This window comes from Melospiza melodia, chromosome 5 (genome assembly GCF_035770615.1).
Source record: "Melospiza melodia melodia isolate bMelMel2 chromosome 5, bMelMel2.pri, whole genome shotgun sequence".
NCBI classification, from domain to species: Eukaryota; Metazoa; Chordata; class Aves; order Passeriformes; family Passerellidae; genus Melospiza; species Melospiza melodia.
The window spans coordinates 72,907,600-72,933,837 of record NC_086198.1 but is presented as its reverse complement, the minus strand read 5'-3'; the positions used below and the strand labels follow the sequence as shown (position 1 = coordinate 72,933,837).

At 34.5% G+C, this 26,238-nt stretch overlaps 1 protein-coding gene across 1 annotated transcript in view; it reads left to right on the top strand.

The window, feature by feature from the left end:
* Positions 1–23,625, top strand: part of SLC30A9 (solute carrier family 30 member 9) — a 33,487-nt gene extending 9,862 nt beyond the window's left edge. Inside the window, exons 8-18 of the mRNA XM_063157362.1 lie at positions 444–511; positions 1,836–1,938; positions 3,361–3,416; positions 4,739–4,874; positions 5,307–5,346; positions 5,799–5,870; positions 6,325–6,432; positions 7,338–7,503; positions 12,894–13,023; positions 15,766–15,879; positions 17,379–23,625. Of these exons, the coding sequence (XP_063013432.1) occupies positions 444–511; positions 1,836–1,938; positions 3,361–3,416; positions 4,739–4,874; positions 5,307–5,346; positions 5,799–5,870; positions 6,325–6,432; positions 7,338–7,503; positions 12,894–13,023; positions 15,766–15,879; positions 17,379–17,423 (1,038 nt within the window). The 3' untranslated portion in view covers positions 17,424–23,625. The remainder of the gene's footprint in view (positions 1–443; positions 512–1,835; positions 1,939–3,360; positions 3,417–4,738; positions 4,875–5,306; positions 5,347–5,798; positions 5,871–6,324; positions 6,433–7,337; positions 7,504–12,893; positions 13,024–15,765; positions 15,880–17,378) is intronic.
* The last annotated feature ends 2,613 nt before the right edge of the window (positions 23,626–26,238 follow it).

The following is a 26,238-nucleotide window of genomic DNA, read 5'->3' as shown; positions in this document are numbered from 1 at the left end:
TCATGCAACTCATGATTTCAAGTATAATCTCTTACTATGTGTTGTTAATTTAAAAAACCTAAGTAAGTTTCTTTAAGAAAAAAGACCCCAGAAGATGATTGCTTTTGTCTATGCACTGCTGGCCCTTCCCTTTTGCTTAATCAGACACACACCCTAGATCCAGGTGGTTGGGTGTACAGAATGACTCCTTAGTGGGCTCTGGGCCTTATGGCTGCAGTGGCCTCTGCTGGAGACTTCATTGGAGTTTAACTCTTTAATGGCCAACCATTTGTAGAAATACATAAGATCCAACTGCAGTTTGGCTGAACATTTAGTAGTAAATTAGTTGCCTTTCAGAACTTTTGCAATATAGGGCAGTGCAAAGTTTTTTATTTAATTTGTATGTTTGGTGTCTCATGAGATCAAGATTTGATTATTAAATAATCTGTTATTTCTTTATGTAGCCACGCTCCAGTACAGCAGCTATGTTTTTCAAGGGACCAGGGAAGGTGGTAATGGTAGCTATTTGCATGTAAGTAAAAAAAAAAAAGTTTTGTTTATGCAATAAAAAATAATTTATTTATATTATCCTGGAAGTAGTAACAGTGTGTGTATTTAAGATAAAGATGCCTGTGTCTGTAACTAAAGTTAATAGATTTATTTGTTTATTGAGAGATAGAAGAGAATTTATGTGAATACATTGATCAATACATAGAGGTCAGGCATTGAATATATCTCTGATGAGAGAAGAGCATTTTTTTTGGAGTGTATTACCCTATAATAGTTTCTTAAAGTAAAAACCAAAATTTTGTAGGATCTGAAGCAGCAGGTATTTAAAGTTGTCTATTTTTCTTGCTCCTTCTTGAGAGAAAGCTTTTCATACATTTTTAAAGAATTTTTTAAATGACCAACAGAAAAGAATTCACTTTTCTCTGTATACTGTTATTTCTTTTCTAATTGAAAGTTGCATTCTCAGAAGCTGCTGGGTTTATTTCTAACTTGAATATAATTTCTGGCACACATTAAAATATGCCACTAGAAGATGTTGTTAATAGTTTCTTATAACACTTAATTTATTTAGATATTTTAAAAATTGGCAATAAATGAAGCTCATGTTTAAAAAATATAGAGGAGCATATTATAATTCTCTAGTCTGATTTTCTGTGCAATACATTTGTAGCAATTAACCTACTGATTCTGATAATGTTTGAAGGGAGAATGTAGACTTGGACTTTGGAGTTAATAGTTACCTCTGTGCAACATAAGACAATGTGTACTCTAGTAAACCTGTAGTTGTAAAAATGTCTTTACAATTCACACTGAACATCTTAATGGAGAGGTTCCATAGATAATTTTTACAATATAACCCAGTGACAGCCTTGTCTTCCTGTCTGTTGTCTCACATCTGTATCCTACTGAGAATGGCTCAGACTGAGGATGAAGTGGGGAACCTTGCACTACGGTATTGGTGGAGGATGTGTAGGAGGCAAAGCATTGAAACAATAGATAAGGAAGTTGTAAAGACTTGTATTCCCCCTCTGGTAGAAAATTAGTTGTTCTGAGTAGTGAGTGTGATGATAGTTTTCAGGAAGTGTAACTTATTTGGAACTGCTTAGAAGTTAATGATTTCTGAAAAATAAACTGTGTATCTTTATCAAGTTTAGCTGAAAGGACTTTTTTCACAGTAACCATGCAGAAAATCTCTATCAATTATCTGTTTGCACAGCTCTCTAATTATTAAACTGATGTTTGAATTGACCCCTTTCTGGCAGATAACACATGATTGTACAGCACTTCTGGCTTTGCTGAAAATATTTAACATAAAATATTCTGTTATTTCTTCTCTTTGTTTTCAGAAATGGGTTGAATTTTTTCTTTAAGCTGCTTGCTTGGGTTTACACGGGTTCTGCAAGTATGTTTTCAGAAGCCATACATTCTTTAGCAGACACATGTAACCAGGTGAGTATTTTTTTCCATTCTGCTCAAGTTAGCACTTGTAATAAAACTGGGAATAAAGACAGATACTTACAGTAGTTGTAATGCACTTGAATAAAAAAAAAATAGGATGCTTCTAAATTTGTATTAGTGTAAAAAGGAGAAGTCAGAATGTAGATTTTGAAGATTTTTAGAAATAAATTGAAAGAGTGGAGTTGCAATAAGAACTGTACTCAGCTTCTTTATGGATCATGAGTGATACTTGAAACTAAAATGATTTTGGTTAGTGTTTTGGTTAAATGTTAACTAGAAATGCTTTTCCTGTCAGTTACTATAATGCAATGACAGACTTTGTTACTTATTCATCTCTAGGTAGAATAATGATGAAAATTTGAGCATCTTGTTTTCTTTTTCTATTTCTTGATTACCTATCAGCCTGTCACAGCACAAGTAGCCACATATGTGGCATGTTTACTTTGAGAAGTAGAGTGGCAGGCTCAGAATTGGATATGTAATATTAATGTGCAGGGATAAAATAATGTTATTTTCTCCAGTGTTTTCTAATTCAACTGCTAAGGCTGGCCTCCCCATAAATTTAAGTATTAAAGTGTGCATTTTTTCACTTGGCCAAGTGTGTCAATGTACAGGTGAACCAAGTTTGATAGTGCTTTTATACATATTGAAGAGCTGTTCTGTTTTTTAAATATCAAAGTTGAAAGTTCTACTGAGATGGGGAGGGTTTGTTTTGTTTTTCCAAATAATTGAGTGTGTGGTTTTGGGAAAAACACAGGAGAAACCTTGCTTCCTCAAAGCAGCTTGCTGCTGCTAAGAGTAATTGTTACTATGTTTCATTATCCATAGTCTTAAACAAAACACATGCTTTGCAAAATTCAGGTTTAGGTTTATAACTTCCTGCATCAACTACTTAATACATGCCTAATTAAATATATCCCAGGTAGGCAATTTAGATAGCAAGAGGTTATTTCTTCCTTCAAAATATGCTGACAAGTTGCAGTGTAAAGTTACTGCTTTAAATGTTGTCCTCACTCTACTACACCTCAGTCTCAGTATAGTTTCTCTTCAAGAGGGATTTATTTAAATAGCTTTGTTCCCTGAGCAACTTCATTCCTTCACACTGAAGCACAGTAACAACACTTGTGATTGCATGTAATGTTCATTTTCAGTTGTGATTCTAAAATTATAATTAACAGTAATTATATATACGCACACCATATAATTGCATATATATTATGTATGTAGGTATAACTAACAATTTTTTGGGAGTGGTAAATTTAGATTACAAATTTTGAGGATTATATTCCAGCTCTAATAAGATATCAGTAGCAAACCATATATGCAGTTCAGCAAATTACATCTGCCTTACCTTTCATGTTCAGTTGATACAGAAAGTTTCTAAATTTTTTTTAAATCTCTTGTCTTAAATAGGCATTGCTGGCTTTGGGCATCAGTCAGTCTGCAAGGACACCTGACCCTAGTCATCCGTAAGCTTTTTGAGTAAATAAAGATTTTGCTAACTATATATAGCAGTAAGATCAGTTCTTGTTTGTGCATCACCTTGTTCTTTTTAATTTGCTGTTTTCTGTCATTTCTGAAACATATTATTTCTGATTTTACAACAGCTAAAATAAGAAAGGGGTTTTCTTTCAAGCTCCAGGAGTTGGAGCTTCAATGGCTTGGTGTATGTGTTGGTTTTTTTTTTTGTAGTACGCTTTTGCTATGTTTTATTTTAATTGTATTATTTCTCTAAGGTGTTCTGGGCTCTTCTGCCTCTTCCAACTAATATATCTACTTTTTAAACACTGTACATATGAATCACGAGATTTTATAAAAAAATAAAAATTACTCTCCTCTTCCTTTTTTCAACAAAGTGCTTTTATGCAAGCTAGTTACTTGTACCATAAGGAGATGTGTTTGATATAAACTGCTCTTTGTTTGTATCTAGTCATAGGAATATTACTTAATAAGTTCTTACATGTTCATGAAAGTTGTAAGCTGTACTCTCCATTATATTTTCTCAGTGTTGAGCTGTTTTACTTCTCTTATGTTTGGACAAGTCATTCATTCTTTAAGAACTACTTCAAAAATATGTCTAATTTATGGGATTAGTTATGCATTTTTTCATTAATTACATCATTAAAATTTGAAAAATTTAAATCTTAAACTTGTGCAAATATTCATCATATCTCATTTTTCCCTCTTGCTCCTTTCCCTTTTTCCTCAATATAGACAAAAGAAGTGCGCTGTTTGTAGATGGAGTTAAAACCAAAAAAAAAGGAATAAACACAAACTTCTAATGTTGCTTTAATTCCTCCACTGCACTTAAAAACTGCCAGTGTTGGATGTCTGTAGTTAGCTGAAATACTGAGAGATGTGTTACCTTTATGTTTTTATGTAAAGGTAACTTATGTTATTAAGTTACCTTTATGAATTATGTAGACTGGCTGCTCACAAAACTAGAGTCCATATTTAGAAGTAGCATTTCACTAAAGTCTTAAAGTGGTACAAATGTTGTTTATTTTGGGGTCTTTTTAGTTGTAAAATAAAATCCTCAATCATGGTACAAGAGCAAATACAGCTGTTTAAAAATAAATTAGAGAAACATTTATGCTTGATGTTCTTCCATATACTAGATATCCTTTTTCAAGTAGGTTTTTTTTTTCCCCCTTGGATTAGATTGGATTTGTTTTAAATAGATCTCAAGTCATATGATGATAATTTAAGACATGTAAAAATTAATATGAGGCATGTTTGTGGAGATGTAGGAACTTATATTCCTAAAATAGTTTTCTTTTCTTTCTTCTAGGTATGGTTTCACAAATATGCGCTATATTGCCTCCCTGATTAGTGGAGTAGGCATTTTCATGATGGGTGCAGGACTTTCTTGGTATCATGGGATCATAGGTTTACTCCACCCTCATCCTGTAGAATCTCTTCTCTGGGTAAGCTAATCTTGTTTGGTATTGTATTTAACACCAGTGACTTAATAAAAAATAGTGGCATAGTCTGAAATGCTCTTCATGAGTCAGTCTGAGTCCCAGCACAATTAACTCAAACCATTTTTAATGAAAATGTGTTTTAAGAAAAAAAAAATCTTTAAACTATAGTTGATCCTGCAGCAAAATGAGCTGTTCTCTAAACCCTGCATCTTCCTTTCATATCCCCCCACTCCAAGAGGTCTTGTTTGCCTGTTTTGGAATATATTGCATGATCCAATTATTATTGGTTTGCTTCTGTTTAGGGACAATTACATGACACTGTGGGTAATGTGATTCTGGAATGCTACATTTGGATAGCCTGTGGTGAAAAGGTCTGTAGAAATATGCATATAATGTAATATATTATCATATCTGATTCTTGTTTTTTCCATACAGGCATACTGCATTTTAGCAGGATCATTGGTATCAGAAGGAGGTATGCAGTTTCAAGTTTCTATTTAAGTATTTATAATCTCTTAAGATAATACCATTTTACAAATGTCAGTAATTATAGTAATAATTGATCTTTGCTTACACAGTGAAATTTTGAGCTCTCTTGCAAATACTTGTAAACAAACAAAAAGAATCATGTGAAAACTTTTCTTTTTTATATATGTCTGTATAGTAAGAAGTTGAAGAACACAAAATTTGGAAAGTAGACATGGATTGTCTTTTTGGTATTAAACCAACAATGAATATAACTGTTCTGATTTGTGTGGGAGACACACTTGTGGAAAAAAAAGTAACTATACTTATTTCAAAGTACCTACAATCAGAGCTTTCTTGATGATCTGTTGCTATGATAATATAACAAGAAGCTCCTCTTTTCAAAATGGAAACAAGTCCTTCTGCCTCTAGCAATTTTCAGCAACAACTTTGTTGTTTCAGCCACCCTGCTTGTTGCTATAAATGAAATTCGGAGGAGTGCTCGAGCCAAGGGTCTTTCATTTTATCAATATGGTAAGTATCATTATGGCAGTAAGGTATGTGGTGTTATTTCAAACACAGTCTGTTCACTAGTATTTCCATAATGATAGAAACAATTTTCTGTTTTCCCTTTTACTTTTCCCTTTATTGATCTGTTTTCTATTCTACTAACAAATAACATTTTACAAATTAGGTGAGAACTGTTGATTTGAGAGTGCTGTTAAACACTTTGCTAAGTTCATGTATTTTTCATGATAAATGCCCCTTTTAATTTTTCTAACATTTTTGAGAAGCTACCATAATTGGGCTTGTTCTGTGCGTGTATAAATGCTCTCAGAAGTGTGAGCATATGCAAAAATTCAGTTTACACCTATGTAATTGCATAAATTATTCTTTTAAATTGCTGTTGTTAGTATAGTTTAAGTGCTATGCATAACGTAGTAAAGCTAAATTTTCAGGTAATGTAACTTTTTTGTGTTGTGTGCAGTTGTGCAGAGTCGTGATCCTAGTACCAACGTGGTGTTACTGGAGGATGCTGCAGCAGTCCTGAGCGTGGCTGTAGCTGCTACCTGTATGGGACTGACTTCTTTAACAGGTAAAATTCTGCACAGAAGCAGGCAGAATGTGGATTTTTTCCCATGTATGGATACGGACACAGAGCATTTAGTTTATATTGGTTGACTTCTTCTCTGTAAGCAGATTTTTGAGCTGTTTTGTCATACAAACTAAGTTATTTTTTACTAAAGGTAAGATGATATGTATGCCAAGTGGTTCAAAGTGCATCTTTGCTGCATAGTTAAATTTTCTAAAGAGGGATGATTACTTATTCATCTCTTTTTAAGTATTGATTTTTTTAAAGAGAATAAATATTGGAATTTTGTTTCTTGTGGCTTCCAATGACTTAATTGCAAGTTTCATTTTTTTATATAGAAGGAATTTTAAAATTGCATTTCTAGTTTCCTTCATCAACTTAAAAACACAGTACTATTTCTATAGGTCTGAACATGAGTAAGTGTTTGAAACTTAAGTACTGTATTCCAGAAACATTAATTTGCAAGTTAATACTTGCAAATTTTTGAGTTACTGATAAAAAACCACTGGATTTTGTGCTGCTACCTATGTTTCAATGTATATAACTTTGTATATAAATTTATGTTTACTAATATAGAAACACATACAGACAAGAGTTTACTCCTTTAGTAGTCCTGCAGGAGACAGGAGTGGTCAAGGGACAGGAGAGACTTAAGGCTTTGTTTTATGATAAATTGTTTTGTTCCAGCTTCATCATGTTCCCCAGTAGGAAAAAATTTCCACTGAATTAAGAAAATAAAAAAGTAAAATAAATGATTGACTAAGAAAAAACCTCACCAACCAAAAAAATCTCACTAAAAACAAAACCCAGAAAACCCCTCAAAACTATGAACTCTTTTCAGTGTGAAATTATAATTCTCTGCTATGTTTTAGAAACACTGTGAAACTAATTTGCTATATCTCGTTTAGGAAACCCCTATTATGACAGTGTGGGGTCTCTGGGTGTTGGAACTTTGTTAGGAACTGTGTCAGCATTTCTGATCTACACTAACACTGAAGCCCTGCTGGGACGATCCATCGAGCCTGAGCAGCTGCAGCGGCTCACCGAGTTCCTGGAGAACGATCCTGTAGTAAGGTAAGAACCTCTACAGCTCAGTCTCTGCTGTCAACAACAACTAACAAAAAGCAAGAAAACAACATTTAATGAGAGAAATCTGGTAAGATTACTTTTAGTGTGGAATCTTCTGTATTGGGATTCTAGAATCTTTATTATTGCTAACTTCTATTTCTGTGCTAAAACTTTTAGTAAAAGAATACTTGCACCTCTCGGGTGTTCAACAGCTAAAATAGCATTGCAGATATATTCCAACTGTTACATTAATTACAGGAATTGACAATGACCTAATGAGAAAGCCATCATAAACTTTAAACTATTTTCAAATTCATTAAATTCAAGCACTTAAATGATACTATTATGTTGCTTGAATAGTTTATTAGCACCTAAATATTTAAATTCTGTTACTGTTTATATTCAGTGTGTGGAATTCGGTAGCAGTTGGCAGGACATGCTGCAGTAGTACATGATGCCGTGGATTCTTCATGTTACATGCTTATAAATTAACTCATTGCTAATTTCTCCTTCTTAGCAAGTCTGCAATTTGTAGTAAACTGATAACTCATAGTAATTCTAAATCTTGTTTAAATGCTTTTCAATGAACTGTTTTAGCCTTACCCTATTAATCTTGATTTAGAAGCAAACTTCTTTTTGTTTTCTTTTAGATCTTTATTTAGGAATATATTTCTGTGTAAATCAGCTGAAGTATTGTAGTGCTTTTTTAATTTGAAGTAGTTTTTGAGCTGTGGAGGGAAAAACTCCATGTCCATTAGTTAATGATACCAGAGTACTTGAAAGGAACTAAGTGCTGGCACCATCACAGTTCCAAGCAAGAAGTCTGGATGACATGCCCTTCATTCCAGAAACTAAACAAGAATCTTGTTTGGAATAGAATTCTGTTACAATTTGCACATGTCAGTAAATTAAGCATTTGTGGTGGCCCTGGATTAGTCTGAATGGTGAAGAATGTGTCAACAGTGCTATGTTAGAGTAGGTGAGTTCACATGTGCATGACTTCTGTAGTTCTTTTTTCCAAAGTGCACAGGTGGCTTTTGTTTGTCTCAGGCTGAAATAATAAAATTTTTCCTAGGCCAAATACCATTTTATAATGTATTCCATTTTGTAGGTGGCTCTAACTTCCCAACAGAGCAGACTTAGTTCATGTTCTTCTTGCTGTAAACGTTTTTTAAAAACAAGAAGTACCTTAATTTAAAAAAATGCATAAATAATAAAAGAAATAAAGACTTGTGAGAAACTGTGTATTTTGATTTTTTTGAGGTTAGAAGCTGAAACATGTTTAGGTGCTTATCCTACTCTCTGTATTCACTTTGTCTTCAGTTATCTCTTTCTTAGATCCATGATGTTACCAGCTTTGATTTCTTTCAGTGTCCAGTTTGTCTTTGACTGGGTTCTTACCACAAACCTGCTGTCTCTAGCTTGGGTAATGTACTTCTTCTAAGATGACACCTGGTCTTAATCTCAGTTCTCTGCAATGTAAACTTATATTACCCTTGGTTGTTACTAGGTATAGGTAGGTATGATTTGGAGAAAAGGCTGAAAAAAACAAACCTAAGGCTGAAATAAGGAAAAAAGAAATCATAGAAGCTGAAATGAGGAGGAGGATGCCTTTTAATATTAAGTATTTATCCAAAGAGCTGCCTGTATATTTTTCCTCAACATAAGCTTTGGACTTCTAGGAGTATCAGCATTTTCTTGAACATTCAAACTCACATTTTCTTAAATGGAGATGTATAGTAGTGTGTTGTAGTCTTACATATCCTTCTGAAACCAAATGTTAAAGAAAAAGCTCCAGATTACTGGCCTATGTAATCTAATATTTACTTTTTTATTTCAACCTTTCAGGGCTTTCAGTTCTCAATGCAATGTTTTTTGCAGTTACTGCTCCCAGAATATTCCTCCCTTATTCTTTCAGGCATGGTTTGCAATGTTTACCTTCAGATGTGTTTTGCCAAGTCAGAAGGAGATCTCTTAGGGAATCATTCAGTATTCATCAGAAAGTATTTTAGATCCAAATTGACAAAAGGATCCAGGGGCTCTGAGATCTACTCCCTCAGCCCCTGTTAGCACCACACTTAAATTGCTGTTCCAGCAATAGCTTGCCAGAACATTGTGATCCACTGCTAATTATAAAGTATTTGATTATCAGGCAATACTAACTGCTGTCCTACTAAAATAAGTCTCTCTGGTGGTGATATTTTTTCAACTAAATCTTTGATTCTTTAATTTTTTTTTTTTAATAGCAAGATTGTTTGACAAGATCTACATTCCCTAAAATCTTAATGACTGGAATTAGTGTTCTTAATATAGAATTTTTCTCTCCACCTTTCTAAGTATTTTCCTTCAGTTGTCAGGTGAAACTGTCCTCACTTAAATAGGTGGACTTATTTACTCTTCTTAAATTTTGGCACAGTGTTGTTAATCTGGTTTTTGTTTTAATTCTCATCAGCATGGCTAGATGAAAAATTAATTTGCCTCCACAGTTATTCTTAGTTCTTTTAACTCTTGAATATAAGTTGTGGAATCTGTTGGATTAGAAGCATTTTTTTTTCATTTAAATATCCAGTATGCTTCTCTGCTCTAAGTAGGGAAATGCTTTGTTGTACTAATATAATCTTGCTTTTTTAGATTAAGAAGACAATTACTGCATGATTTTTCCTATTCTGTTTCATCAGTAACAATTTTCCATTTCTGTCTAGTAGCAGGCTTGTTTCCATGTTATCCTTTGGTTTTGATATACTTTAAAAAAGTTGGTTTGTATCACAGTCTGTGACTTTTTCATTCTACTTCTCCTTTCAGCTTGTTGGACTTTATAATTTCTCCTTTCTTTTAATTTTTCTTAGTAATTTCTTGTTGTGTCCCATATTTAACTCATGATCCTGAATAGGCTTTCAGAGTTGCTCTCAGCTGGAAAATGATTTGATTTTATTTTTGCTATACAAACATTCAATTCTTAACTCTCATTGACACCTTTGGTGTATAAATCATTCTTGTGTTCAGCTTAACTGAACTGTGGGAGATTAGCCCTTCATAACTGTGAAATAAAATATGTGATGTGGTACAGACTCTGTCCTGATTCTGTTCTTATGGAATTTAATCACAGATTCCTAGACATAAGCTATTTTCAGTGACAGTTTCATCTTTAATTTTACTTCATTGTAACAGCTGTTGTGTAGTTGTGCTTCTGTTGTGCTGGAAAATCTGTCATTCTGGTTTGAACAAAAACCAAAAATATTACAACCAATTGCTCAAACCCAGTAACTTGATGTTCTCTGACAAATTTTTCATTAATTTGAAGCTTGCTCTTTTCCCTAGTTAGAATTTATGATTTCTACTAACCATCCAGAAGCTTCCATAAACAACCTTTGTAGCTTAAGATTTACCATACACATCTGTATTTTTGAATAATTATTGATTTTTTTCTTTCTGATTCACTGTCTTATCTTTCCTGGGCAGATTATGTGCACTAAGGTAGACTGTTTTCCTTCATATTTATAGAATATGCTTAATTTAACTGAATTTTATCAGGCTACTGCTTAATGAGAATGTCAAATACCACTTGTTATCTTCTTGCTTAGTTCTGATTGGCATTTGATATGTCTTCGACATTTTTGAATCACGTGGCTCCAAATTCTCTTTATTAACCCATCTGTTACTTTAAATACCCTCTTTGGAATAAGGCAGTTTGATGTCATGTAGTTTGCTCCAATTAATACTGTTTTGATTTGATAAATTCCCACAGAATAGTTGTGTGAATTGGAATGGAGCTGGAAAGTCTTTATTGGTACCAGTAAGCTGATGGTTCTTTTCATCTGCTTGAATATTTACTAAGATGTATTTTTTGGTGTCTCTCTATTTAGTTAATGTTCTGTTTATTTTTTAATATGCTTACCTCTCCTCCACCCTGAATATTACAAGAAGTATTCTGTAAAAGTTCCTGTGATTATTTATCTTAAAGTTTCTGTCTCCTGTTCTATTTTGGCTGTTCATTCTAACAGGCTCCTTCCAACATACATGCCTTCTGCTTTCTTCCTGCACTGCCTGTGAATTTATATCTGATTTATAAACATTCAGATGCAAAGAAGCATTTCTAGTTGGGAAGAGTAAATTTGCTAAAGACAAAGGGCATGCTAAATTTACAGATTCTGTGACATTCCACAATTTAGTAAAGTTTGGTACTTTCTATCAAGTGAGCTGCATTGCTGAATCTAAATCTTGTGTTAGAATTTACCAAATAGTCAAGAATGCATTTTTCTGTTTATAAAACTAAAAGTCTTTGAAATCTTTTATACCTGTTTTACTTTGAAAATGTTAGAAGCAAGAATTTTAAAAATGTGAACCTGTTGTGAGTTGTGTCCTGTGTTTTAGTGTCCAATTATTTTTCTGACTTTGATGGGAAAATATGGAAACTTGCTCTGCAGTTGCAGTTTAAGATTTTCTTGGCATTGAAGATAAACTTGAGTTTTTGTTAATATAACGAGGAAAAAATCAAGTATTTTATATTTGTGTGTATTTCACTCTTGAAATTTATCACAGTATGTCTTGGTCCTGAGTTTGCTTCTTATCCTAGAAAAATTAAGATCTTGTTTACTACCTATATGCACGTATTAGAATTTATACAACAAGCTGGAACAAAACTCTGCTACAGAAACCCAGAATTTTTCAAGGGACCAAAATTATAAACATCTGAGCTTTCATGTTCTAGTATTTATTAGGAGCCTTTAAATAAAGAGAGATTTCAAGCATTTACAAAAAGGTGTACCTTGATAAGCTGTGATTAATAGCTCTGAAGGATCAAAAATTAGTTCCAAACACAATATCCATAACTTTTTCTTAAGTCAAATGTATTTTTGAAAACTCTCCAAAAGATCATGCATTTACCAACTTTAGGAAAGGACACTTCTGTAATTGCAATGTGTCCTTTCAATAATTCTCAACAGGTTATTGTTCCTTTCCTCAGAATTGAGGGTACTTAAAGGCTGTTAAATATTGTCATGTATATGCACAAGAAATTCTCTGCAGTGGAAAAAAAGTTGGGCTTAAACTTTTAACACAGAATGGGGAAATTTTCACATTTTTAATTGTGGATTTTTTTTAATGTACTCTTAGTCTAGTTCTGAATCTGTGATGCTTCTGGTTGTCTGTCTTCTATTGCAGTGATATACAGATAAGTTGGTATTGCAGAAATCTGTGGAAGTGATATAACCAGTTAAACATAAATCAGTATTTAATGGAAGTATGGGTGGGCAAAATGAGGTTATTTTGTTGAAGACTGACCTTTTAAAATTATAGGATAATTTTGTGGTGACAGTATTGTTAACATGAGAAGTCAGACTAGCTAGTGGTTTGTTCTATGTTGTTTTACATTATCTTTAAAAATGTATGTGTTTCAGAGCAATTCATGATGTTAAAGCCACAGACATGGGAATGAGCAAAGTGAGATTCAAGGCAGAAGTAGACTTTGATGGACGTGTTGTTACTCGGTCTTACCTGGAAAAACAAGATATTGAACAGCTGCTACAAGTATGTAGAAAAAATTGCTTTTGTAACCCCCAATATTTGATACCTACTTTCCAATTTCAAGTACCTCTAAACCCAAGACTTGAAAGTAGATGAGATGCATTTCACTTCTTCCTTTGAAGGGTTGCAGATGTTCTTGCTTTGTGTTAGTGTTTTAAATGTACTTCGAGAGATCTGTATTATGTGCTGCTGAAGAAGACCTACTTTTGGCCTGAGAAGGGGGAAGGCAGATTTTTTTTAACTCATTACCCTTGAAATTGGTTCATGTGATCAGAGCCAGGTGCTAATAATGCCAAGGTTGTGCATTTGCTCCCTGCACTGGCCATTCATATAAGTGTTGGAGTCAATAACCCTTGTGTGTCACTTCCACTCTCAATATTCTATCATTCTGTGATTTTTTTGTTAGAAAATGCAAATCTGTAAAAAAAAAAAATTTGATGAGAACATAATTATTCCAATACATTTATTGAATTACAAGATCTGCAGTTAAAACTAGAAGCTTGTCATCTGCAAATAGGCATCTGTTTTGAGAGAGCCATTTGCCCTGGGTGTTGGTGGTACTGTGCTGGGGTCCAGCTGTTCAGACTTGGTGTGAATACGGACTGCCTGCATTATAATTTAGCATTTTGATAATGTTTAAGAATTAATTATCTTTAGTAAGTGTCAGTCTCTGATTTCAGTATAGTTCAGAGTAGCTTTTATTAAGCTCTCTTTTCAAGACAGAACGAATTCTCTGCTGTAGTCTATATAGCAAAATTATGAAATATGAAAAAAATAATTATTTATCTAAACTAAAAGGAGAGCTTTAAGTGAGCAAAATATTTTGACAAAACAATGTTTGTGTTTTCACTGGTAACTTTCTTATGAGCATTTGTTTACAAAATTTCTTTTCTACCCTTTCAAAATGAAATACAGGTATATGCATTTTGTCTGTCAAATAAGCATGCCTTAGAAGTTATGTTTTACTTTATAATTTTTAAAATCATTAAGTCGGTATCCCAGTTTTAAAATCCTGTTAATGTCAAAATAAGAATTAGGAGTGTATATGTATAGTGCAATATCTGATCTATTCATCTGCAGGACTTCAATTTAATACATTTTGAGAGGAAAAGTGCTATCAGCTTTGTACCACCGAGGCACTGCAAGTTTGCCTGGTTTTATATTGCCAGTTGCTTTGCAGTTGCAGTTTTTAGTACACTAGTCTTCTTTTCATGGCTTTGTTAGCTTTTATTCTTTACCTGCTATTCCCTTTGGCAATTGCATACAACCTCCACTAATTCTTACAATACCTCGAGTATTGTTGGGAAAGATCTTCCTGATTGATTCTAGGTTGGCAACTGCTTCTTTCACAGGTCATTGTTGTTACATATGGTAACCTCATGTCAGCTATAAAAATGTCATTGAAGGATAGCTCCTTTCAGAAGGCTTCAGCCATCTGAAGTCAGAGGCAGACAGTGTGCTTGCCTTTTGACCTATACTTTTTCAAACAAGCAAGTCATTCAACTAGCACTGCTGTCAACATTATTCTTTCTACAGTTGTGAAGTATTTGTTGAAATGCTGTCATTTAGATTACCTTGGTGTTTTTCTTGTTAGACTTGCTGTGATTGTAGCCATGGGTTATTGTGGTTGAGGTATGTTTTAAGCTTGCTCAATTCATTATTCTTCTTCAGTATTGGAGTAGTGAGAAGGGAAGAGAAGTTGCTGTCATGCACTTGTACAAGAAAAATAAGTTGTTTCATAGTTTGTCTTTTTGCAATAACATATTTATCCTAAACATACTTCAGCTGAGATAAACTACAGGACAAATGGCTTCCAGACAGGTTGGTGTAAGACCTCTAAGGAAAGCTCATGGCTTTAAACTGAAAGGTGATGGACATAAAGTAGATAAAATAAAAAACTTTACTGAGGTGGCCAGGGTGCTGAGACAGTGGACCAGATTGCCTAGAGAAGTCGTGGATGCCCCATCCCTGGAGTTGTTTAGAGCTGGGTTGGATAGGGCCCTGAATAACCTGGTGTAGCAGAAAGTGTCCCTGCCCATGGCAGTGGGGGAACAACTGGGTGATCTTTAAGGACCTTTCTGACCCAAACCATTGTGTCATTCCATGGCAATACTGTAGAACCTGCTTTGGTGCTGCTGATGTCTGTAGTTTTTTTGGAGAGTGGAGTTTAAAATCCTGTCTTCCTTAATCATTCCTTCCCTTTTTTATGCTGTTGGTCTCTTAGTCTGGCTTCCCATCAACTGTCTTCAAGTTTCTGATATTATGGAGGAGTCATATTTACAGCAGTATTTGTCATAATCCCTGTGGACTTTCAGATGGGTTGGTAATGTAATGCCCAGAGAAAACAATGTAATGGAATAGCAAGAATGTAGAAAATGGAGGAAGAATACACAGGGGTACCCTGCTCTGCCTTGCTGTGAGGAATACCTCAGAAACTTCTGGAAAATGAAAGAAATTCTCTAAACTTATTTGGAAACTTAAGGATGAAATCAATTGAAGATAGAAGAAGGTTTTGTATTAAATGCAGGTGTAATGACAGAGCCAGCTGTTTTCATCAACTAGATGCTACTCTTCTGGGTCTTTGAGACACAAGAACAGATGATGTTTTGAGAGTAAATGGCAAAAGATGAAGTGTTTTGTTTAGGTTTTTTTTCCTCCCTCTTGAAATATGTCAAGACCCTCTGGAGTGTTATTCCTTTATTTTCTTTTCCTCATCTCAATCTCTTAAATTTAATTTCTTCCTAGGAAATTCAGCAAGTGAAAACCCTTGAAGAATTAGAAGCCTTTATGCTTAAGCATGGTGAGAATATCGTTGACACGCTGGGAGCTGAAGTAGACAGACTTGAGAAGGACCTGAAGGTAAATTTAACTGCTTATTAGTGAGTGCTTATTCTGTGATTTATTTTAAACAAAATCTCTGCATCTACTTTCTGGGATTTAATTTGGAAATATGAGAGAGGGAAGGAAGTTGATGTTACAAATGCAGATTTTCCAGCTGTAGTATTATCTAAGTTCTGGCCACCAGCAAATCCTTACTTTGCCACTGATCCATTTATTAAAATTTTTGTTCCATTTCATACCAACATAGAAAAAATTTTCATTCAGTAGACCTGAATGTGTCTTTTTTACCGTATTCTCAGAATGCTAGACTATTTATAGGCTGTTGAAGTCTGTTTTGGCTGGCTGTAAAAAAGAATTTTTTTTAACTCGTTCTTAGAATTGTATCAAATATTTCTGTGTGATGGGACTGCTACTCAACATCTTTGACTCTTGTTGAAGCTGTACAGTGTTTATTTTACTTTACAAAAGCCTCTCAGCTTTATATTTTTTATTATATTATGCTTTATATTATCTCAGTCTTACATTTTTTTTCACTATGCAGTTTAAATATTCTCTGGCTGATGCAAGAAATGGTTGTCCCCATTTTTGATTTTCTAAGTGTATTGGGGCTGTCAGTCTTACCTTCTTGGTATGAATTCAGAGCTTCAAGTATACTGACCCCCAGATAAATGCAGTCCTGCCATGACTGTTCCTTCTGGCCATGAGACACTACTCAAGAGCATGTCTGTCCTTGCTTGTTATATTTCATGAATATTCTAGTTTAAGTTTCTATCCTTAGGGTTGTCCTGTTTAAGAATCAAAATATTATTTTTTAATTTAATTGCATCATCTGAATCAGTTCTTCATGCATGGTTTTTGAGGAGCAGGATCATGCCTAAATTTTTTACAAACATGGATACTGCTTTTTGGTATAGGCATATATAAATATATATATATAGTGGTTGTGTTGGTATTGAATATGCTTTACTAAGTATACTAGTCAGGTTCACATGCTGGATGTCTTTGAAGTCGTGACTTTCTCATGGATTGTACAATTCATGTAATGGTGATAACATATTTCTATAATACCATAAAATGCATATTTCTTAATAGAAACGGTGTTCTGAATCTTTATAAATAGCTTCATGGCAGACAACAAATTATTTCAGCAATCTTACCCATTGTTCAGGAAAGCATCTGTTAAAACTTTAATAAAGTGAGATATTTATATACATGTATATCTGAACAGTTTATATAAAACTCTACTGCCTTGTTAAAATTGAGAGCTCCTCCATATTTCATAAAGCATAAGAACTAATTTATCCATGATGTTGAAAAGTATTTTTCAAATACAAAAGGCTAAGCCTTTTGGACAATGTTTATTGAAACTCTTCCTCATTTTAAAATAGTCCCAATGTCACCCAAAAAGGAAATTTGTTATCCAGTTGACAATATCATACCAGAAACACATTACTTGTAACCATGTGCAAAATTGCATTTGAAAATTTTCAATTCATTGTTTTTAAATTTTATTTCAGCAACGAAATCCTGATGTTCGTCATGTGGATTTGGAGATACTGTAGACTTGAACAGGAGAAGTCTCCAGGTTGCTGCCCTTGTGGGAAGAAGTGACATGAAGGGCTGCCAAGCTTCTGGGATTGCAGAACCTCAGCACCATACCTCGCTTCCTTTGCCCTCAGCTTCCTGGACTCTTAGCACTGCTTCTGTTTCTGGAAGAGCGCTAGACTTGCAGACAAAAATTTCCATGGAAAAATCAGTTTCAAAAAGCTTCTTGAGTTAAATTCCACAGGAGAGTCTATCCAAGAATATACTGTGATTCAGAACTTACAACCTAACAACCAGGTTTAGTTAGGCAGGTACAGCTGCCTGAAACTATTCAACACATGTAGTTTTCCATTTGTGTCCCTTTGCAGTCTGTTTGCACTTCTTTAGTTTCTTTCAAGATATCATTAAAGGTTCTTGGGAGATATTAAGATTAGATAGGAAGAGTTTGTTCCAGTGGAACCTGCCAACCTTAAATTGTAATTTTTCAACTGTGTGATTGTTTCACAGTTTTTCTTTTCTATGAGATAAATTGTTTCATAGGGGCGCTGGCCTTATCTCAATGACCATGACCTGGAAACTTTTTTTTTGCCACCATTATTACTGCACTTGAGGAAAATGAGGCTTTTCACCTGAGAGGAGCCAGCTGGATGGTTTAGCCAGAGTACATTGAGTTACTGTGAAAAATTACTGTGTACAAATTTTGGTGCATTTCCTCTCTTTAAATTTTGGTTTTTTTCCCTACTTTAACATTTGTTTTCTTATTTGTAAATATCTTCAGATGTGATCTGGGAGATATTTATGGTAGTGCTTATTAAAAGTTACCTGGCATTTTTGGCTTTTTATATTTTAATAGACTCTATTGCCAGATATGGGCTTTGCTAGAAGATATGAGAGATGTAGCTGGAATATATAATAGTAAAAAATGATCTATTTATAATTAAACAAATGAATACATTGTATTTTTAATTTATTTGCCTTTAGATATTACCTGAATTCAGAACCACTTCCTCTGAATTTTTGTATAACTTGACCTTGCTTGTTTGGGAAAGTAGAGTAATTCTATCAGTGGTCCTCAACAATCCAGAGATAAGTGATTAGTTTATAACTTGGAAATGTGAAATTCTAGAGCTGTGTACAATTGTCTCAAGGCTTTCTGCAGTAGGTACTCAAATTGTATCAGATTCTTTGAGACCCAGTCTTTATTAATAAGGCCATGAGTACTGAACATGTGGGTTGAAATATAAGTGAAATAATCGTATTTAAGTAGCACTGAGGAAAAGTCTTTATGCACTTTAATGTAAAATAAGATTTACTCATGCATGACAGGTGGCAATAAGACCATCCTAGTAACTCAGTTGCTGAGTAATGGCTGAATTGCTGAAAGAAGAAATGTTGATATGAAACAAAAGTCTTCAAAAATCAATTCAAGATTATATTATAAGCATTGCAGCAAATAATTGTGGTGACCAATATGTACAGATTTGACTAAAAGCATTTTAGTTTTTTATTTTTCATACTAGGTGTCTCTTTACCAGTGAACAATGAGTTTAAAATAACCTGCCTTTTTGACAACTGCAAAGCACTTTGCATGCTGGTCGTTTTAAGTAGAAAAACATTCCAGAGTTAAGTTACAGATGGGGCTTCACATACAGTAATTGTGGGTGAAAGGATCTTCTCGGTACCCTTTTCCATAATCCCTATCCACTAGTAGCTTCTTTATAGCATATTACCTTATGATGGCTAATTCAAAAGAAGGCTTACTTTATCTGGTTTTCTCCTCTTGCAAAACTAGTTAGTATATTTAAGCCTGATGATATAAATTGCAGTTTAAAGGTAATTTGGAAGTCTCCCATATCAAATAAATAAGGCATATTTTTAGCACATTATAAATAATTTACCTTTCTCCTCACCCTTCTATGTAAAATTCATCTCATCTCAGTGTGCACTCTCCTGGTGTTAGTCTTATTCATGAAGAGCACTGGAATCTGGTAATGCATAACCTGTTTTCTTCTCCCTGGAATATTTATATGCATTTTGAATTTGAATAAACATATTAATAAACCAGATATTTCAGAAATCAAAAACCTGAAGAGAAGTAAAACTGGGAAAATGTTCTTCCTGCCGAGGTTAGTGAAGACAGCCAATGTGATCCAAGTGGTTTGCATGCTGGAGTTATGATGAATGAGTAGTGTCAGTGGGCAGAACTTTCCCTGCAAGCTTAGTAAATGTTATCTCAATAGCAAAGTGTTCCTGTATCATTTTCAAGAGGAGGTATGAGCTTATATTCTTACAAGACATCTGCTCCAAAAGCCTATTAAAATGTTTTTTTTTTTTTTATTCATTGGAGGTGTAATTCATCTGAATTTTGACCTTAGTTTCCTTATTTGAGTCAGAAGAATACCCATTCACCCCTTTTGTTTATATTCAAGAAAGAATTGAGTTAATTGTATCCTAGTTTGCTGATTATAGCATCACCATGTGTTAAAGTGAAGATGCCAGGACTTGAGTGTTTTTGGGTACATTACTGTTGACCAGTCTCTATTTGTAAAAGTGACCTGGATGGTGATGTACTACAAAAAGGCAGGCAGACTGGTTTTGGCAGTACCTTGGAAATTTACATGTCATGCAGTTGGATGAAGTGCTGATTCATTGAGCCTCCCAGGTTCGAAGAGAATAGTAATTCCAAGCTGTTACATTTTAATTTATATGTTAAAATTCACAAATTGTTTTTAACAGATATGACACTTCTACTGCTTTTTTTCTTTAACTGCCATTATAGTCAAAACTTCGAGGTAATGTGGGTCCACTATTTAGTTTACTTTTATTTTAATGTTTTTGAGGAAAATAATTAGCTAATAAATTTACATTTACACTATGGAGTCCTCAGATTAAAGAACTGTACATGTGTGGAGGAGTGAATTTTTCTTTATCACAAATAAAATTACAAAGTAGGTTTTTTTACAGAGTTTAAGGACAATAAGTGAGGATTTACCTAACAATAAAGTTGTATCCTAGGATTTTTTCCATTAAGGTGTGGTGTTTTAAAATAATTTATTTCTGTAGACTGCCCTTGCAGGTTCTATTTTTTCAAGTTTTGTTCAAAGTATGGCTGCCCTCCCTCTCTGCTTTGTGGAAGATTCTTACATGCTGTGCAGTGACTCATGATTCTCTAAAACTTGCAATGTTTTAGAAACTTGTCTTAGTGTTCCAATATACTGAATGATCTGAATGTATTTGAAGTCCAAGTTGGCTGGATACTAATAATGCATTTTTCTATAGAGTTTTTTTTTCTGTAAAGGATAAAAATTTGAAGTGATTTTCTTTCCCTGAGCAATGAACTTCAAGTCTAAATTGTCTCCATTATACAGTGGAAATTCAGCATTTGGTGTGGTGTCCCTTTCCCCCTCCCCTTTTAAAGCATTTATGAAGGATACAGTGCTAGTAGTGAACAGCCCAGTGGATTACTGTGTTACAGGGACTGCTTGGTGATTTGTGTTCTGGTCCAGAAGCACTGGGGGGAACACATTTTTACAAGGACATGTTTGCATTCTTTATTCCCTGTGACTTATCCTTGAACTGAGGGCTTTTTACACTCTATTTTTTCCTTCCTTGAATTCCCACACAGATTTTATTGTTTTTTTAAAGTGACTCTTACTTTTTGAGGAAGAAGCTATTCTGAACATCTTATGTTTTTAAAAGCAGGGGTGGATTCTACTCTTGGTCTGTGAATTTTGTACTGTACTTCATGTTCATTAATAGTTAAGAATAGTGATTACTGCTTTGAAAGCTACAAACCATGTTAGCCATAACCAAGTTTTCTGATCCCGTCAGATTCTTTTTTATCAGTGTCTGGAGACTCATTTTTTGAGAGATTTCTGCGGTCCCCTCTTTGATAAAAGGAGAGTACAGGAATATTTTTAGGTATGTTTTGTCTATTATACATTGATTGCAGTCCTGTGTCCTCCTTATTTGTAATAATTTTAGCTGTTTTTTCTTTTTTTTCTGTAACAAAGAAAAAAAATATGCATTATAGAAGTATCTCTAATAGTGATGAGTACATCAAATACAATCTTCATGCGAAGAGTTTTCATGACCTTGTCTATTCAAAGTGTGGCAATTTTTGAAAATTATCAATTAAGTAATCCTTTTTCTAAACTTAACTTAGATGTTTCCCTTAGAGAGGAAACCAGAGCACCATATTGTTTAAGATTTGGGAAAAAAAAAGTTTCCTTTTATGATCACATGTTCTTGAGGCATTTTGGCATGGTAGAACAATTGATGACTATTGACTCCTGTACAAAACCTGCCCTTCTGTGCATACCTAAAGGCTTAAAGAAGTGAGTATAAAATGATAGTGTGCTTTTTCCCTTCTAGCTTAAGTATTGTGCTGCTTCTATTATTGTTGTCTCTGAATAGAGAGTACCACTAACATCTCTCTTGCAGTTCACCTGCATAATGTAAATGAGAAGTTGAGGTGTACCAAAAAGACTTGTTTTTAATAGAGGGTTTGCATAGCTTAAATGATTTTTTCTTTCTTCTTAGTGGGACACAAATTATTGAGATCAAAAGTAGACTGTATTACATAAAAAAAGAAATAGGAATCCAGACTCTAAAGCACAGTAGTTCAATTGTTGAAATGTATGTCCTTTGAGGAAAACAAAACAAAAGCCTTACGTGGATATATGGTCTATAGAAGCTGCAGTCAGTCAGGCTTTGCTGAAGCCAAAGAAATTAAACTAAAAGTATATGATTAAAAGAAAAGAATCCAAGGAAGGAAAAGACCCAAGAAATTGAGCACCTGGAAATAGGAAAGGATGAAAATCATCTAAAAAACTTATCCAGAAATAAGAAGTAATGATTGGAGAAGAAAAGAACAGTAAGAAATGATATTTTATTAGAATGTATAAAACTAGGTAGGATGATGTTTTCTTTCTTTTACCAATATTCTGATAGTTGAGTAATTCCCCCAGCAAAAGCTCTTTTTCCCTATACTGAAAATCAGAGCCTCTATGTCCTGATATGGTGTTCAGCCTTGCAGGTACAAACCTATTTGTCCCCTGAAAGCTGCTAAGGGTAATGTTGTAATCTCAGTTTTTGTTGGTGAGGTATGTGTTTCGTAAGTGGAGGGTGAGTAATGTTATTTCTGGAAGTGGGAGCTGGAGTGAATTAAAGAGAAAATTAATTGATTCTTTTAGACAGAAGATGACTGAAGCACCATACTGAATGTGCTGTGGGAAAAGTGCTCTGTTCTAAGGTCTGCAGTATCCTTGCAGTGGACTGTAGTCATTGATGAATACATTAGTCTTTATTTTTCAATTTGCTGAGATGTCTATGGATAATTGAATTACATTCTGAAAAGGAGATAAAACATTCAAAATGTAATGTGAAAAGGATGTATGTTTTTAAATACCAGACACTACAGCACATTAAAATAGATAGGCAGAAAATATTCTGTATTATGTAGGGCGCTTGTGGACATTTTTTTACTGTGTAAATCAAAGCCACCAATTAAAATGAAAGGTGGTGGTTACTTTTTAGAAGTGTTACACTAACAGCAAGCCCAGTCAAATTTTTGTATAGCCAGCATTCAAAGTTCTGTTCTAGGGAAGAGGTGCCTGTTAAAATAGTGGAGTACAGATCCATAATCTAGCATAAATTTAGTTTTTGTAATCTAAATTTAGACTGTGTTTATAACTTTTGAGGTTGTGATCAGCTGCTTCAAATCTGAAGTCAGAAGAAAAAAGCCATGATGTGTAAATTATGTAATATAAAAGGGATTTTGTAAGTTTCTCTTCAAATTAAATATGCTGAAGGACTGTGTGAAAAGTGTTGGAAAAATGCCTAAACTGTTTGGAAAGCATTTTGGCTATTGCCAAGATGGTATTAAATTTGAAAGTCAACAGTGAGGATTTTTCACTTGTGGTAGAGGTTTCAAAGGACAATGTCAAAGTCAAAATCCATTTTTCCATTTTGCAGTCTTTTAATCAGATTCACCAGCCCCCTCCCCTCCCCATGCCTTGCATTTTGTGTATTGGCTTTTTCATTCTGTGTCTTGGTTACTCCTTATTAGTATGGGGAAGTCATTTTGATTTGTGAGGTGTAGACATTGGAATAATTACCTGCATATGTTCTTTGTTTTGTAATTATACTTGAATTCAGTACATTCTGTATCGTGGCTGGAAGTTGTAATTACTCAGTAAAATGTTACATAGCCAGTAAGGGTCATGTTCTGTTAATTTAAGCAATTTTATATGTATTGGAAAAATAAGCAATAACACTGGCTTTAGGCAGCTGATGGTTTGCTGTGTTTCTGAATTGCAATTGCATATAACTATTTTATGGATGCAAAACAAAAGAAAGGTTCTGTCCATCTATTTGTGCTAGTTATTGACTCTGCCTTCACAACGCTGGCACACACTGTTCAATAGCATGTGCCTGGTGAGGGAGCAGCATGCCCAGGCTGGCCAAGCTCTGTGTTTGTTCTCTGAACCTCACTGGCAGCTCTGCCTTTCATCCTATTCACTCCCTGCCCTCAAAGAGGATGGATGGTTCCTTCCCCAGTGCTGGGAAAGCTCTTTCTGCCTGGCTCAGAGGCCCCACTGGCACTGGTTGGACTGCCTGTCCTGATCCAGGTGTGAGGATGATGTGAAAAAAAGTAGCACTACAGATGGGTGGCATGTCTGTGTATAGCCAAGGGTGTGAAGAATTCCTTGAAGAGGTTAGATTTATGTGTTAGGCTTGCATAGTAACCATAGTTTCGCAATCCCAGCAAAGCTGTCCAAGCCTCTTAAGAAAAAGCTTGAAATTAGTCAGCTTAGAAAGGATTTAATGTACTGTCTGGTACACTTAAGTGCCACTTTTTATCACTAATACCAATGAAACTGCTTATTTATCCAGTTATGGGAAGAACTGCTTCTAACTGGGCTAAAAAAATTTATGTGGTTGGAAAGAGGAGTCAAAAATGTCAGAAATCTGGCTGAGGAAGTAGAGAAACTTGAAAATTTGGTTTTTGTCTGTATAGTATCAGATATCAGAAATAAAGTGGTCAAGTAACATATTGCAGGAAAGATTTTGGCTATGCACTGTATGTCCCTATTGCTAAAGATGCTTAATTTCATAGTTTAGAGACACCCCTTCTCAAGGGAAGTTTGTTGGTTTCGTATGGTTTTGTTGTGTTCGCTTTTTTTTCTCTAATGAACAAAATGACACAAGATCCATCTGAGCAGAGGAGTGACAGACTTGAGGCCTCATCTCTTGTCTATTTGAGGGCTGTCTTTGGGCTATTGGAATAGCCAAGTGGTCTCAGCCACTTAGAAAGAGGGAGAGAGCTCTGTCATTTCATGTAATGTAATCTGGAATCTTCAAAATCCTTTCTTTATTTGCTGTCTGTGGCATTTATTGAAGGGCATTCCAAAAGAATTGTGTTAAATTGGGGGTAATGAGTTGAAGTGGGACCTTGCAGTCAGCTGGTTGAAGGTGATCTTAAAAGTCCTGTTCAAGAATGAGTTTTGTCTGTCTTTGCAAATATTTTATGAGGGACTTATGAAAGATCATGAAAAGTAAACCTTCTTTAGTGTTTGGATTAAACTTTTTTTGAAAACCCTAGGAAAAGGTACATAGTTTCTGCTTTCACAGAAGTTGTGACAGCTCAGCTCCCAGTAAATTACGTGTATTGCTTTACCCAAGCTTTTTTGTGATTTTATTATTTTTTTAAATTTAGACTTCAGTTCTGATGCTGAATTGGGGCTTAGTAAGATCTTTTCTAGGTTCTCTTTCTGACACCTGAGGTGACTGAAATGTTATTCACTGCTCTAGTGTAAACTGATACTCAGTGTTTTAGAGAAATATTTTTTTACCCCAAATACTGATTCAACAGCAGTTTGCTATTAAATCAGGCTACTCTGGAGACACAAAGCATTAAGTTTAGGCTTTAAATTTGAGGGTTTATTTTTCTCCAAGGCAGTCATAAAGAAAATCCATCTTGAATTTGATGCACATAAAAATGCATTCATATATGAACCTCTGTCTCTGCATGTTGTAACTGTACATAGATATCTTTGGCTGCAGATTTGTACTCACTGATGTGTCTCATGAAAGACAACTTTCTCAGCATCTCAGCAAAAATAAAAACTAAATACTGTGAAAGAAGGTGCTAATGAATGTGGACAACTTGGAAACCTTGAGGCAAGAAAGACTTTCCAGTAAGGCAGTGGCTTGAACCCATTCTGCTCTTTCCCTTTATGCTGTACACTGGTTTCATTGGTTTTGACCTTCACTGTAGAATCTCAGTTTCCCGGTGGTTCAAAACAAGGGTTATAGGTGTAGAAGACTAATTCCAAAATCTGTGTTCTGGGTTCTCCATCTGATGAGTTAGGTAATTGGACACTTCTGGATCATTGAGGGAGATGTGCAGTGGTACTCTGGCTAGCATGTGGTGGGTTTACAAATGTGCCAAGGTCAACTTTTTCCATGGAAATGTCTCCGCCTGGAACAATCTTCCTGATGCTGTAGGTGGGAAAGATAACCCAGGTGTTTCCTTGGCATTCTGTTTGTCAAGAGACTGTGTTGGAACTTGCTGCTCTGCTTCTTTGGATTATCCTTTAGCAAATAATAATTCCCTCTTTCCATCAGTGAGTAGTTTGGGTTTTGGCTCTTTGAGGTTTTCACATAATTTTGGAAGAAGAATTGCAGCTTTTCAATCACATTGCTACCAAGCATTTTTGAAAGGTTTAATTAGACTTTTTCTGCTCTACTATTGACCCTCTTCCTAAATGGGAACTAAATTTAATATTAACTTTTCTAATGGGAAACTACTTTGAGTCATTAGCAAAG